General features: G+C 39.5%; 1 protein-coding gene across 10 annotated transcripts in view; it reads left to right on the forward strand.

Annotated features, from left to right (window-relative positions):
- Nucleotides 1-15350, forward strand: part of LOC122787535 (aldehyde dehydrogenase family 3 member A2-like) — a 644066-nt gene that overhangs the window by 170868 nt on the left and 457848 nt on the right. For all 10 annotated transcript variants that reach the window (XM_044054295.1, XM_044054297.1, XM_044054301.1 and 7 more), the window contains one exon: nt 3501-3709. In XM_044054295.1, the coding sequence (XP_043910230.1) occupies nt 3501-3709 (209 nt within the window). The remainder of the gene's footprint in view (nt 1-3500; nt 3710-15350) is intronic.

The following is a 15350-nucleotide window of genomic DNA, read 5'->3' on the forward strand; positions in this document are numbered from 1 at the left end:
ATTTTTAAAGTTTACCATCTCATTACACTCCCAAAACATGTTCCTAGTCACCTATTTCTTCTCCATCGCACCTCCAGCATTTGCCATCTACCTGAGGAAAAATTCTCCAGAGTCTGTTTAGGTGTAAAATACCTGTGCAAACACTTCCAAGCAAAAATCCAAAATCTTCTAAACTTTGTTGAATATTTGTGAGTCATGCATATGTCCTCCCATTGCTTCTTTGTGAATTAATTATCCAGTATATCTTTCCAGTCTTTTCTAAGCTTCTCTGATTGATTCCTATAGGTATCGTGCAGTATTTTATATGCCCTACTAATTAGCATTTTAACACCAGCTTCTGTCCTAGATTCAGTTAAAAATTCCAGCAGAGCAGGTCTTTCACTTGGGATTCCTCTTATCTCTTTCTTTGCTTATGCTCAGACTCGGATATCAATCACTGATAGGGAAAGCAGTCTTTAGTCTGCAGTCCAAACATCATCTTTGCTTCTTCCCATTCTATTCCCCTTCCCACTTTTCTCATTTTGTTTTCTTCTAGCAGAGAGATGGGGAAAGTATCTTCCTTAGGCATATGCTAGCACAGTGAAAATCATGTAGACAATACTCACACTGTTTCATTAATCCCACACTTACAGTGTTTATCTCAAAATGTAGTTCTTTTGAATCTTCTTACAGCCTATCCTGCACAATGTAAATTTAGGCAGATAATTGTACTACAAGTCCCATTCTAAGGTAGCTTTGGTCTTCAAGTGAAACATTTCATTTTACACTATGCCATTTCATCCCCCCATCTACTAAGTAGAGAACATGAGTATAACACTAACATTAGTTCAGACCGTCTACACTTTGTTTTTTGTTTTGAGTCATAGGTTAGTACTAGGCTAACTGCCCTTGTGAACCATTTTAAGCCTAGCCAATTATCCATTGTAAGACTCAAACCCTGCACCTTGTGTTTGTACAGCAAACACCTTAACCATTAGGCCACCCTCATGCAGTAAATTGGCCTTGCTTTTTCTGGCATAAGACTTTCTGCTTGTTGCTAGAAATTGCCGATTTTCCTTTGTATAATAATTAAGACAACATTCTCTTTCAAGACTTTTTTTCCATTCCTTAACTGTGTTACCTGGGACCCATTGTTGCTGCTGTGGTGGTCTAGTTTTTCTTCAGTAGTATATTTATTCCTTGTTGAAGTTTTATCTCTGTTGGTACCTACTCTATGCTCTGACCTCTCCCTTGTAACATACTGACAAAACTCCTTTGCAGCCATATTTTCCTTAATGTTCAACACTTTTAGGTTAGTTTATGCTCAGATGCTCAGACCAAAGTGGAGGATTTGTTTGTATTTCATATCTCTCGCTCCAGCTGAGATATGTATCATCATTTTATTGTTTGCCTTTATTAATTTTACATCCCTCTCCACACATTATTACATCTCTTTATGGATAATTCTCTTTTCAGATGGGCCTTTTCTAAGGATGATTATATTTTTTCCTCAGAAGTTTCACTGTGTTCTAGTTGCAGTCTCATTCAGGAACTTTCTCAACTTCCTTTTCTATATGCAGTCAGGTACTTCCTCTGAGGTCAACCATATTGCCATTTCAGTCCCTCTTTGGCCATTTACTTCTAACTGATTTTTGTCCTCATAAGGGTTCTTGCCATTCCCTTTTTCTCTACTCACAACTGCTTCATTTTAAATTATTTTCCAAGGCCTAGTATCCTAGTGTCCTTCATCAGAATACTCCAATGCAGATAAGCATTTGTCCACCTCACTTTCATATGTTCACTTGTGCTTGTTAGTATTGTAGCTACTGTTTAGCGAACTCTGGATGTATTTCTTCTTGGCATTAGTTCTTGAGCCATGAAGATTCATTATGTAAATATTGCAGATTATATTGTTCTTCCATTTCGTGCAGTCTTTCAGGGCATACTGTTGACCTGCTGTGACCTTGCTAACTCAACTTCCGTTTTATCCTTTCCATTTCAGCTCATTAATTGAAAGAGACTTTAAGCAGCAGTATTATTTAGTGGCAGTTATAGCTATTTAAATATAATACCATCTTCTAAAGAGATTTTCATGTGAAATTGAGCTCTAAGTTTCCAAACTGAGCATGAATCTGATAGTTTGAAAGACTTGGGTATATTGCCCGCAGCAAATGTATACTTTGCACTTTGTAAGTTAATGTTTATTCAAGAACGGAGTCTTTACTTTAAATCCTTTATGCTTGTTTGTGGAAGACCTCTGACACGGAATATACAGCAACCTTTCATATAAGCATAATCTACAATCGATGTATCCCATTAAAGCTCATCTGCAGATTATAATTTGCTTCTTCTTTTTTCCCCACAAATAATCCCCTGAATGTAGTTATTTCTTAGTAGTTCTCAGCAGTTCATCCATGGATATTACTTGTCTATCAATTGTATTGACAGTGGGGATCTGATCTCTGACTGAAGTCCTTTTCCATCTCTGCTGCTGCTTGGAACATGAGCTCTACAGAAGCCATCCATTAGTCCAAGTTTGGAAATCATTCCTGATGGAGATAAGGGTGGATCAACAATGTTAGATAAAAAAAGTTTATATACTTACTATAACGGTAGAGCTGGATTGGAAGTTCCGTCTTCATTACAGTACCTTCCCTCCATCTCCTTGCCTTGTGCTGATGAGACAAGAGAGTTATGTCTACAGATGCTTGGATTATGATATATTTTTAAATTTATGTTTTTGGCTTCACCTTTTAGCCGGCTTGTAGAGATCTCAAAAATCACTCTCAGTCCCACAACAATATGAATAAAAGGAGTGGGGTCTAGGTAATCTGGGAAAGTGTTAGATAAGGTGTGTCAGTCTTGCTGGCCTTAGCCTGATAGTGACGAAGATGGCTGCATCATTACAGTAAATACACAACTTTTATTTATTAGATTTTATGCAGAAAATGCAAGCTTTAAAGTAGTCTGTGGTTCCTCTAGTCATACCTGCTGTACAAGGTCCTGATCTCGCTATGTAATGATTGCTATTTCTGGAGGTATAAGATGGCAACAGAATTTTTATGAGATAAAGTAAAATCCTAGATGGTCTGTGATATTTTGACACTTATGAACTCCTTGGGAAGACTGGATACTAAACTGTGAGCATGAAGGCAAGGGTACTCAGTGTAGATTATTTTACAGTTTCATGTATGGTGTGAAACATTATGGGAAAAGCTTTATTTGAATAACCTGAGAGGTACTGTATGGATTTATAAATTGCCAAAGAACTGGAAACCTTGTGCCTTCTGCCAACCACATTTATATCATGGAATTTTCCCCTTTTGACCTCGGTAAGTATTAAGGACCACAGAAATCTGTAATTAGTAGGATTTTAGGTGAATGCCCACCTCTAATATTCTGAGAGCAGATGCTAAAAAAGAATACTGTTATTTGTGTTTGTGTAAGAGAGAGACAACACATTTTTGCAATTTTGTTGCCTGCACTATACTTTAATATGCATATTTTCCTGTATTTTAAAGGACCTGTACCAGGTTGTCTGTGGGGGAGTAGCAGAGACAACAGAACTGCTAAAGGAGAAGTTTGACCATATCATGTACACTGGAAATTCTACTGTTGGAAAGATAGTTATGGAGGCTGCTGCCAAGCATCTAACCCCAGTCACACTGGAGTTGGGAGGGAAAAGCCCATGCTACATTGATAAGAATGTCGATATTGACACTGTATGTAGGTGAGTTGAAATCTTCAGTCATGTATTTTTCTCACAGATTTTTGTTTCCAGACCATTCTCACATTTCTGAATGTATTTCTTATTCTTAGAATTAACATAAATTCTGGACTAATAACTTTGATATTCATATCTTCAGTCTCACAGAAGATTAACTGGGTTTCTTTCCATACTAGAGTCTTGGTGCAGAGTGGGGTGGTCAGTATTTGCAGTTATCAGCTGCATGTTCAAGATTCTGTAGAAGATAGCAGTGAAACTTGAGAAGGATTTGTTATTTTGTGTGGTACATGCAGATATTTGTACACTATGCTACAACTTTCTTTTCAGTGTGGTGTTTTTATGACTACAAAGTTCTAGTTCATGTTTCATATCCTAGCGTTTTCTAGTGGAAAGCAAGAATGTCAATTCTGACCTCTGTTTTTCTACTAGGAAATACATAATGAAAAAAAAAACGTCCAGAAACAATTACAATCAAAGAACTTAGGTGTACTAACCTGTACTATTCTTTCTTTTGAAGATATTCCCTGTCCACCCTCAGCTTCTTTTCCTTTATTTTGTTGCATCCTTCCTTCTTACTCGTCTTCATTTTCCTGTCCTCTAGCCCCCAAGCCTTCCATATGTATTCATAAGTAATATTACAATAGGAGGTCTCTGTTAGCTGATACTCATTGTACATAGATCTGTTGATAATAACATTGAGGACCCTTTGTCAAAGGTCCTAGGTTGGGTAGTACTTTCCATCATTTAGAACTGGAAGTCATAAGAGTCCCACACTTAGGCATGTCCACACATCTTGGTATTGTAACGCCATTTATGATTGAAGGCACTGGCTACATAAGCACCCTCATTCCTGGAGTCCCCAGTTACTTTTGCTGCATACACAGTTCAGATCTCAGACTTGTAATTGTCAATGAAGTCCTGTTTTTACATGCATAAGCTTTGTAATAAATGTCCGTGTGGCCATCAGATTACCAGGCAAGACACAGAACCAGTACTGTGTTTGCTGTTTTAAGGAGGAGCATAATGTAAATAACTACCACAAATGTTAGCAGTCCAGCCTGGCAACTTGACATCAAAAGCAAGAAAGCTTGCTAGCTAACTTTGCAGAAATAGCGTCTTTCAGTATACTTTATATGAAGGCTGGCAGTGGGGACCACATTTTAACCTTAGACATAGGTTGGAGCGTTGCCAGAGAGACAAACACTCTTAGGCTATGTCCAAGCCTGAGTCTTCTTCAGCTAATGTTGATATCCAGCTAACTCTGAAATCTTCAGGTCATGATTTCATGCTCAACTAATGCAAGCTGAAGCCCAAAGCAGTCCTAGGCCTTGGACAACGACTTTGGTATCTAAGGAATTACAGTCAGGATCCTGTTATGATTTGGAGGATCTTGAGGCCACTGCCTGTGAGACAAGCAGGGATAATGAGTACATCCCCCATATGCATCTCCTGTGAATGATGCCTCCTTTGAATATGCCCAGAGATTGATAAGGCCTCAAGCCCCAATCCCTTCTCCTCAGACTCACCTGGCAGAATTATGGAAAAGAAGCTTGAGGAATCTTGGGTCATCCATGATAGTCATTAAGGATGCCATCAGTACAGCCTGAAGACACCCTGACCTTGCCCAGTCAGTCCCAGTTAATGACAGTGCTTTAACAAAGAACAAATTGGCCAGATTAACTCACTAAACATCTTCCTGCTGTGTATTATATAATTTGGTCTGGAATAGGTTCCAGAGACCACAGGTGTGGCAGTTAGGTTTACTACTTTGCCAGACTGGGGCTTATGGCACTCAGATGTTCTTTTTCACCTGTCCCACTTCCAGGCCTTCCTGAATCTGGACTTGAGAAGGATCTTTGTGAGACTCTCTTCATGGCCTTTGATATGGACTTTAATGCATCTGTCTAATTTTGACTGCACTGATGCCTTGGTTTTGACCATTTTCTCAGATATTTGTTTGCATTGGATGAGATAGCAGAGAGTGTCATCCCACAAGGAGGTGGTGTGGAATTGCTTATGAGAAGTACTGTTTGACCAGCTTAGCCAGAACACAGTTGACATTTTGAGGAGGAAACAGGACCTCACTTCTGTGGAAAGTCACTATTGTTTTTGTCGTTTCGTGTGTAGTTCTTCATCTGCCAGACATGGCCAACCTAAAAGATGAAGAGGTCTCGCTGGACCCTTGTGTCACATAATATTGCCCCCTTACGCTAATAAACATCTCAAGGTTATGACTCACTTTTGTGTCCCTGTAATAGTCTTGACTTTAACTGGGACTGTCCAGTGGGGGTCATAGATAAAGAAGTTCACTTTGACTTGAAGAACCATCACACTGGATCATCAGGTACTAGATCTGATTTCCTTTGACCACGTGTTGGAGTTCACAGCTCTTCCTCAGAAAGTGCTCTGTTGACAGGTCAGTCTCTTTCAGTAGTGCTTTGGGACAGGCCCAGACTCTGCTGTGTAAAGGCTTCCAGATGATTAGCCTGCAGGGGGTTATACTTTTGCTTCAGCAGGGTGCCTGAATGCTCACTGCGAATGAGCATTATTTCTAGTGTAAAGTGTTTCCATTTGGACTTTCTTCAGCACCCAGGGTCTTCACCAAGATGTTGTTTGCAGTGGTAAAAGCCTTGCATTACAAGAGTCTTCTGATGTCCTCTGCTCTGCACAACTGGCTCCTGGATACTCAGTCCAAGATTTCCCTGGAGGCCACCAGTCTTTGAATGCTGTCATTTATGTAGTCCATAGGGATAACAACAGATTAAAAGAAGTCTTCACTTATCACAGCTCAGGGGAAATCCTTTATTCAGACAGAGTTGGACAGCCACCAACATTGGATATTCCTGCCATTAAGGATGGTCCAGAAGGTTGTGATGTTAGCCTCTTGGTGAAGGAAATAATGCAGGACCCAAGCTTAGTTCCTGCTGTGTTTTTTGGGTTGATGATTGCTATGACTTTCAGCGTGCCATTTGCATACCTGAGGATGCTGCTGTTGCAGTGGACTGTGATGTGTCAGCAGCCTGAGTACCATCACAAACCTGCGGTCAGTGCATATCCTTGTGTCAGGCTCTGAATTTCCAAGAAAGATTTCCACAAATCTACTTGTGGGTCTTCCATTCTGGCATCTGAGCCCATAGCACAGCTTGAAGACAGACACTTCACTTGCATGCTGGGGAACCCACCTAGATTTCCACACACAGTGCAGTTTGTATGATTTCCCCATTAGAGAAGGAGGGGGCTCCATTATACCCAGTTGGAGTTCAAAGCTTCTGACCCATTGAGCAGTGTTTCTAACCCTAAAGGCCTTGGAAAACAGACACGATCTAATCTGTTCACTTCAACAGTAGGATTGGTTGCCACAGACAGCAGTTGCATGATACCTTTCAGGCTCTTTCAGGCTCAAAAATAAAAACTCTCTGTAATGTTGTTGCCAAGTCGGCACCTGTCCCCTTCAGGCTTCTGAATATTGGTTAAAACCTTGTCCACCCCTACAGTGCTTTTTAAGGCACTGCCAGCCTAATAAACCATCCAACCTAACTGAACCAATTTAGGGTATTCTAAAGGTGATACTGCTCAGTGCCAGGAGTCTAAACAAAAAAGGTGACACTGCTCAGTGCCAGGAGTCTAAACAAAAATTCCATTTTCTGCAAACTCTTCTTACCCTGGAGAACATAGTTATCTGTGTAGTTATTAAGAAATGGTTTAAAGCTCGGAAGAGCACCCTGGCAGTGCAGGACTATAACACCTTTCATACTCTTAGAGCAGCTACTATACAGAAAGGGACAGAAGGTGGAGGTATCTCAATTTATATTAACAATTAACATACATCAAGACTGGTCAAGCAATAAGATGACTTGAGTTTCTCCATGTACAATTCACCATAAGCAAAGTCCCACAACATAACTTTGCATGCTAGTGGTCCCCCTCTATGACTTAGGAGATCCATAACAGTTACTTAAGTAAACTGGAGTCACTCCCCATTCAAACCAGTACCATAATGCTGAGTGACTTCATCTACCCCTCTGTAAAATTGGGAATCATATATTACCCCCTGCTTGCAGGCAGAAATTTCCTGGATTTTGTCAACAAGAATGCCTTGGATCAGGTAGTGCAAACATCCTTGACCTAGTCCTCACCAATATAAGGGAATTTTGCACCCCCCATGTAACATCCCCAGTGGTCAAGTCAGAACATGACGCTGTCTCTTTCAAAATAAAAGTAAAGCATATGATACCAGCTAACCCTGGAATTTTTAGGAATTATTCCACGGCAAACTTCATTCTTTAAAATGACACCCTGGCAAAATGTAATGACCCCTCCAAAGCCAAGGAACATTGCTGCCTATGTGGAGTCATTCACAAAAAAAAAACTTTACAATAATAGTCATGGCTGCATAGAGGCAGTGGTACCTACCCAAAGTAAGCACAGGACAAAATAAAAAAATAAGCCACCATTGTGGAATCTCAGCATTAATAAGTTAAACAGCAAAATGAAAAAGAAATCATGTCCATAAATAGGAAGTGCAATGTCCAGCAAGGTAAGAACTTTTACATGAAATTAAATAAGCAGCTCAGGGGACTAATTAAGTGTACCAAAGTTAAGTTTGAATTAAAAGTAGCCTCCCAGGCTAAGGACGATCATAAGGCATTCTTCAGCTATGCATGCAACATCAAAGACAATGCACAACAGTGTGCTGAAGTAATTGTAAACAGAACCACTTATACTGAGCTAGAGGATATACCAAATCTAGTGGCTGATTAATCCAGCAACAGTTTTATCACACTCTCATCAACGGACACCACTCAAGAAATGCCCCCCCCCCCAAGTATTACTACAGACCAGGCCCTTAAAGTAATCTCCAAGGCCAAAAACTCTGCATTGATGGGACCTGATAATATCCCAGGATGTCTTCTTAATAGCATGAAGCATGACCCTATAAGGCTGACTAGAATCATGAAAGCCTCCAAACAGCCTTTGTGACAAATAAATGGAGAGGACTGGCTCTGTTATCCCTCTGCACAAGGGTGAGTCATTCATGGACCCAGGAAACTATCTTCCCATAAGTCTTACTTGTCTCATATGCAAAGCCATAGAAAGAATAATCATGGATTTAATAACTGATGACAAAGGAAACCATCAGACACTGGATCCAACTCAGTCTGGTTTCATCAAGGCAGGTCATGCCTACTCAACCTGGTGGATTTCTTTAAGAGGGTTTCAAAAGCAATGAATGTGGGCAAAATGGTGCATACTGTCTTCCTTGCGCTAGCTAAGGCATTCAACACAATACCCCACTAGGGCATTTTAGACAAGCTCACTAAATTAGATATAAACACCTACGTTACCCACTGGATAGCCAGCTGGCTCACTGATAGGATCCAGGGAGTTAAGATTGGAGAAGCCACCTCCACAAAATGACAGTCAGTAACAGAGTCTGTCAAAGCTCTGTGCTGGGTCTGCTCCTTTGTGGCATGTACTTCTCAAAAGTTAAGACAAATGTTAAGGCCCTCTGGCTGACCATGTTTGTAGATGACTGCAATATAGGAGATGTCAGACTCCCTCATGACAAGGGCTAACTAACACAGACAAGTGACTAGTGCCAGAGCCATGATTTAAAATTCAATGCCAAGAAGTGCATAATGGTGCCCTTTGGGAAGTCAAGTCAGTTACACCAGGAACAAATTGAAGCGAAACAAGACCAAAAAACACGAAAGGGAGTACCACCCGACTCAGTAAGCAAAGCAAGCCCTGCACTCCAGTAGTGTGTCCACGAGCAGGGCTTCAATAGAAAGTTTAGTGGTAATCCAAGAATCAAACGATTAGAACCACAGATGATAAAGGCTGAAACAACAGTTCTTTTATTGATGAAACAGACAGTAAATTCAAGTAAAATCCTCGATTGAAAATGTTGATTTTCTTTGTCTTTGTATAATAAAACATCTAGGTAATGCAGAGAATTTTTACTGAGTTCATAGGTGAAGGACAAAAAATCAGTTGTGGAATTAATATAATCAAAAAATTGGAGAAACATGTCTTCAGTACCTTGCCATAAAATACATATATCGTCCAAATAACGCTTGTAAAATAAAATAAATTCTTTCCATTTAGTTGAATGGATGTGTAGTTGCTCCCATTTGTGTAGGACAATATTTGCATACGACGATGCACATGGAGAACCCATAGCAACTCCTTTACTTTGTCTGAAGTATTCCCTACCAAAAAAGATGTAATTGTTATCCAGGATTATGCCCATGAATTCAGTCAACAGGTTCACCAAGTTGTTGCTTAAATCAGATTCCTTGACTAGGATCTCAGTAAACCAGTCTAATCCTGTGACATGAGGTATGCTGGGGAATAGTTCGACTACATCTATTGTTATCATGAGCAAATCTTGGTTGCAGATGTCAGATGGAATACTAGCTAGGAATTCCCAGGAGTCCCTACAGATATGTGGGAGTGTGGAAACTAAAAGTTTGATGTTGTGTTCTACATATTTACCTAAAGGTTCCGTGATGCTACCTGCACCGGCCACAATTGGCCTAAATTTCAGAGGTTTTGTTCCTTTGTGCACCTTTGGTATCCCAAATAAAATGGGAATTTTAGGATGAGAAACATTAAGATAATTAAATAAATCTTCATTTATTGCCCCTTTGAAGTAGGTGGTCATGCAGAATATATTTTATGCTGGCATATGCAACATTTACTTCATTTTTAGATGACTGCTCGTAAGTGTCAGTATCTTGCAATATGTTGTGTATGGCATTATCATAATCAAACAAATGCATGAGTACCATCCCTCCCCCTTTATCAGGTTTCATGACCCTGATTTTTTCTTTTCTTAATAAGTCTACTATTTCTCTCAAATGTTTGTTAAAATTCGAAGGGGAGTCATAATGTGTTACTAAGTTCTCCCTGAGTGTTTTCTCTGTAAGTTCTTCAAATATTTTCAGGCTAGGATGTAGAGGAGGGTTGAATGTACTAGACCTGGCAATAACTTTAGTTGAAGTTTGTTGTCCCTTAAAGAAGAGAGAGAGATTCAAATTTCTGATAAATAATTTTAACTCTATAAGAAGTTTAGGCAGATATGCGGGTCTTGCCGGGATATAATTTAAAGCTTTAGTAAAAAGTTCAAAAAAGCCAGGAGTGATAACTAAATTAGTGTAATTGTAGATACTGAAATTGTCATAAGTAACTACTATATGACTAGCATCAGAACTCATCAATTCAAAGTCAATTGCAGTGGAATCACCTAATTCAACATTCAATTGCGTCCCCTCCCCCAATTCTGTTGGTGAGGGGCATTGTAATTCCTCCCCATTGGTCTGCCCGGGGGATAGTAAAAACCCTGAGGAGAATTGTTGCCTCCTTTCTGTGCTAACCGTTCACTCCTACGTAGTGGCTCTGCATTAGATACATTAGCAGCATTTTGATTCCCCACTCTACTTTCAGAACTTTCTGTGATAGAATTATTATATTTCTGTCCATTAAGTGTAGGGTATGCCCTCCCTTCCCTGTATTCAGACATGTCCCTGTCTAACTTCTTAACTTTTCTGTCTAAAACTTTCAAACAATGCTGGTCCACTTCAGTGAAAACTTCATCGTATTTTCTTTTGTGCCTAAGAAAGTTTTTATGCTGGACAATATTGTCATTGAGTACAGTAAGTTCATTAAGAATCACATTACATTTGTTTTGATAATCCTTAACCATCAAATCCAACATTTCTAGACCTGTACGGTCAAACAGTTCAACTAATTGTGAATATAAAATAGAGCCCACGGTGGCATTGCTAGGAAATTTGTAACACCGTAGACCTTTGGGAACTCTTTGAACTTTAATACATTCCCTAAGGTAGTTAATTTCTAATTGAGAGTTCTTATAAGCATATAATTTTTTACTGAAAGTGTCAAAGTCAATGTCCAATTGTTGCATATTGGTGTTTAAAGTACCTTGTTTAAACTCCGGTTGGAGTTCAGTCCATGTTTTAAAGTTAAATCCCTTGACAACAACTTCACCGTTCGGTGCTGAGCTGCTGCTTGCATTTTCTTCTTGAACTGAGGAATTATAATTGTCCATTCGCATATTAGGTCTCGAAGTAATAGTGCCATTCGGCTCCTGAGCCGTAAGAGGTCTCCGTTCATTACGTACCCCTTGCTGTTGGTTTCCCGGAATAAAAAAAGAAGAAGCAGAAGTAGAATTGCCTTGACTAGTCAGAGCGTTGTTGATGTTTGTTAACAACGCTAGCACCTGGTTAAATTCTTTGCGTGCAACCGGTGCTTCATTGTGTTCTTCCCTTAAAATAAGGGGTGTGTTCAGAAGGTCTGAGTCTAGTAGTTCCTCCGCCATGAAAACCTGAGAACAAATTGAAGCGAAACAAGACCAAAAAACACGAAAGGGAGTACCACCCGACTCAGTAAGCAAAGCAAGCCCTGCACTCCAGTAGTGTGTCCACGAGCAGGGCTTCAATAGAAAGTTTAGTGCTAATCCAAGAATCAAACGATTAGAACCACAGATGAGGTGGGGAATACTTCAGACAAAGTAAAGGAGTTGCTATGGGTTCTCCATGTGCATCGTCGTATGCAAATATTGTCCTACACAAATGGGAGCAACTACACATCCATTCAACTAAATGGAAAGAATTTATTTTATTTTACAAGCGTTATTTGGACGATATATGTATTTTATGGCAAGGTACTGAAGACATGTTTCTCCAATTTTTTGATTATATTAATTCCACAACTGATTTTTTGTCCTTCACCTATGAACTCAGTAAAAATTCTCTGCATTACCCAGATGTTTTATTATACAAAGACAAAGAAAATCAACATTTTCAATCAAGGATTTTACTTGAATTTACTGTCTGTTTCATCAATAAAAGAACTGTTGTTTCAGCCTTTATCATCTGTGGTTCTAATCGTTTGATTCTTGGATTACCACTAAACTTTCTATTGAAGCGCTGCTCGTGGACACACTATTGGAGTGCAGGGCTTGCTTTGCTTACTGAGTCGGGTGGTACTCCCTTTCATGTTTTTCAGTTACACCAGGAAACTACCTCATTGATAACAGATCCACTAAGAGAAGACCCAGTAGTCAGGATTTTGGAGATGTATGTAGATGGCAACCTATTTTTCAACCAACATATGATTAAGGTAATAAGGAAATCATTCTATGTTGCTGAATTTATAAGCAACGGTATGGCATCTTGGCCCAAGGAAGTCATCATTCCACTGTATTCAGCCTTCATCCAGCCATCATTGAGCACAGTGCCACCTTCAGTATGTACCTGAGTAGGCATGTGCAACAATTGGAAAGTCCACAGAGGTTCCTCACAAAAAGAATACAGGACATTAACAACATGTCCTGTATGGAAAGCCTCAAAGCTCTATCACTATACTCTGTCTCCTACAGACTGATGAAGGTCATTCTGTGTCTGGTGTACAAGACATCCTCAGATCCCCTCCCCCATGGACCTTTTGCATATTGATAAAACAAATAGTATTAAAACTACCTGATCCAGGAATGTAAAGCTTGTCTGTGACATAAATAGGACATGGAAGGACAGGTACATCTCTTAGAGAATACACTTTCCCTGGAACAGGGTTCCCATCTTTGGAAAGCAGAATTCTTCCCTTACCCCATTTAAATGTAACATTGACTGATGAACAGGGAGAGTCTATAATTGTTTGACCATCCATGCCCTAACTTACATATACCCCTTAAAATAAGATCAAGGGCACCAAAACGTGTTGGATACATTTGAGATGCAAGGCTAGGATTATAAAGGCTCCTGTTATCATTAGTCTAGTATACACCTATGAAAGGACTGTTGTTTGATTTTTCTGCTGTTTTTAAAAGCAAGAAAGAAAAAGAAACACAGATGTTGTGTTTCCAGTAAAGATGCAAAAGTCTCCTCCCCATTGCCAAGGCCCACAAAGGTCAATATTTTTTATAGGTTCATAGGTGTCTACTAAGCTAACAACCACTGGGGTCTTTTTAACCCTAGCCATGCTTCCCCAATCTCTGACTAGTTCTGGTATCCTAGATAGTATAAGCATGGGCTTGGGAGATTAAATATTTACAAGCAGTGGTTCCATACTGGACAAGGGCAAATGAAGTAATTAACATAGTAGAAAAAAATTGGGCCATTTTGAAAAGTAACCCATCCCTATGGTCCATTGTAGGACCTAAGCCTTCATTTGTTTGTAAGACAGGTACAGACTTTGAAACACTGTTTGAGGGAAAGTTTAGAGGTCATGGTAAACCTAAACAAGGTACTACAAAGTGTGGGATATATTCCCAATGTAGGTACATCTGTGACAAGATCAACACAATCCTAAACAACACTCTAAAATCTAAAGTTTGGTTTGTCAAAGGGAACTGCCAGACAAAAGGGGCTGTGTATTTGGCCATGTGCAAATCCTGTCCCGCTTTCTATGTCAGGAAGACCGCGAGACATTTAAGAGACAGGATTTACGAACAGAATTACCAGATGTCCACATAATACTAATAATGCACTTTTCAAACATTCAGAAGGATGTATTAACTTTGATGTTTTTTTATTTGCAATTTTAGAAAAGTTATTGCCTAACCCTGGAGGAGGAGACTATAGAAGTCACATAGAAGCAATAGAGACAAAATGACAGACAAGGCTACAAGCCTGTTATAGTCCAGGCTTAAATGAAAGAATTTCCCTTAAACCCAGTTTGGTGCATAAAGCCACATTATATTAAATTAAATTAATGACTGACATAGTTAAACAACAATGTTGGTTAAATAGATACATTTTTATAAGTTTTATTATTTTTATGCATGATTTTATTGTTAGATGTGTTTATACCCATTGTCAATTAATCAAGCTGTGATGTCATTAAGTGTGTCTATAAAATGGAGTAAAGGAAATGAGTGATAATTCTGATGAAATCCCCGGTTAGGGGAAGAAAGCGCTCAGTCCGGTGGTTTTTATTCTTCTGTCTACATTAAAGTGGATTTTATTGCTGAATTTCTTGGTCGCTGCTTATTGTTGCTTTATTTTGCTAAAGAAGATTTCTTCAAGGGTTCCTGACTGCTGGCAGTGTGTATTTTCGTATTTTTGGTTTTGGTCAGCACTGGCCGCTCCATTTTTTATTTTATTTACAAGCAGGGGCCTGGGAGATGACCTTTAGAGACACAGTTGTTAAACCAGTGGTGAATTTCTGGTTCCGCATCCAATTGCCAAGGTCACATTTGAACTGGGTTAGGAAGGAACTCTACTTCACATGGATGGAGAGCCTGCTCCAGAGAAGGGGATACACACCTGTCACTCCAGCAGGTCCTATTTTGACTTAGGTTTTTAGAATTGGTGATTCTGGTGCTGTTTGTTGTGTGGATGTGCAGGAGGTCCATCAGAGTGTGCTCTGACAATGTCTTATATGCCAGGCATAGCTCTCTCCTCAACAGTCTGTAAGGGATGCTGTTAAAAAATGAATAATTAGTAGAGCATACAAAGTATTGCATCATAACTATAAGAATCAATCAGAAGAGGTTAGAAAGAATTGGGAAGAGAAACTGGATAAGCAATTCACAAAGAAACAATGGGGAGACATATGTATAGGTTCCATAGGTTGGTACTAGGCTATTGGCCCTAGGGGCTATACAAGCCTAGCCATA

The sequence above is a fragment of the Protopterus annectens genome, chromosome 13.part0, assembly GCF_019279795.1.
Source record: "Protopterus annectens isolate FY-2018-M chromosome 13.part0, PAN1.0, whole genome shotgun sequence".
In the NCBI taxonomy this organism is placed as follows: Eukaryota; Metazoa; Chordata; order Ceratodontiformes; family Protopteridae; genus Protopterus; species Protopterus annectens.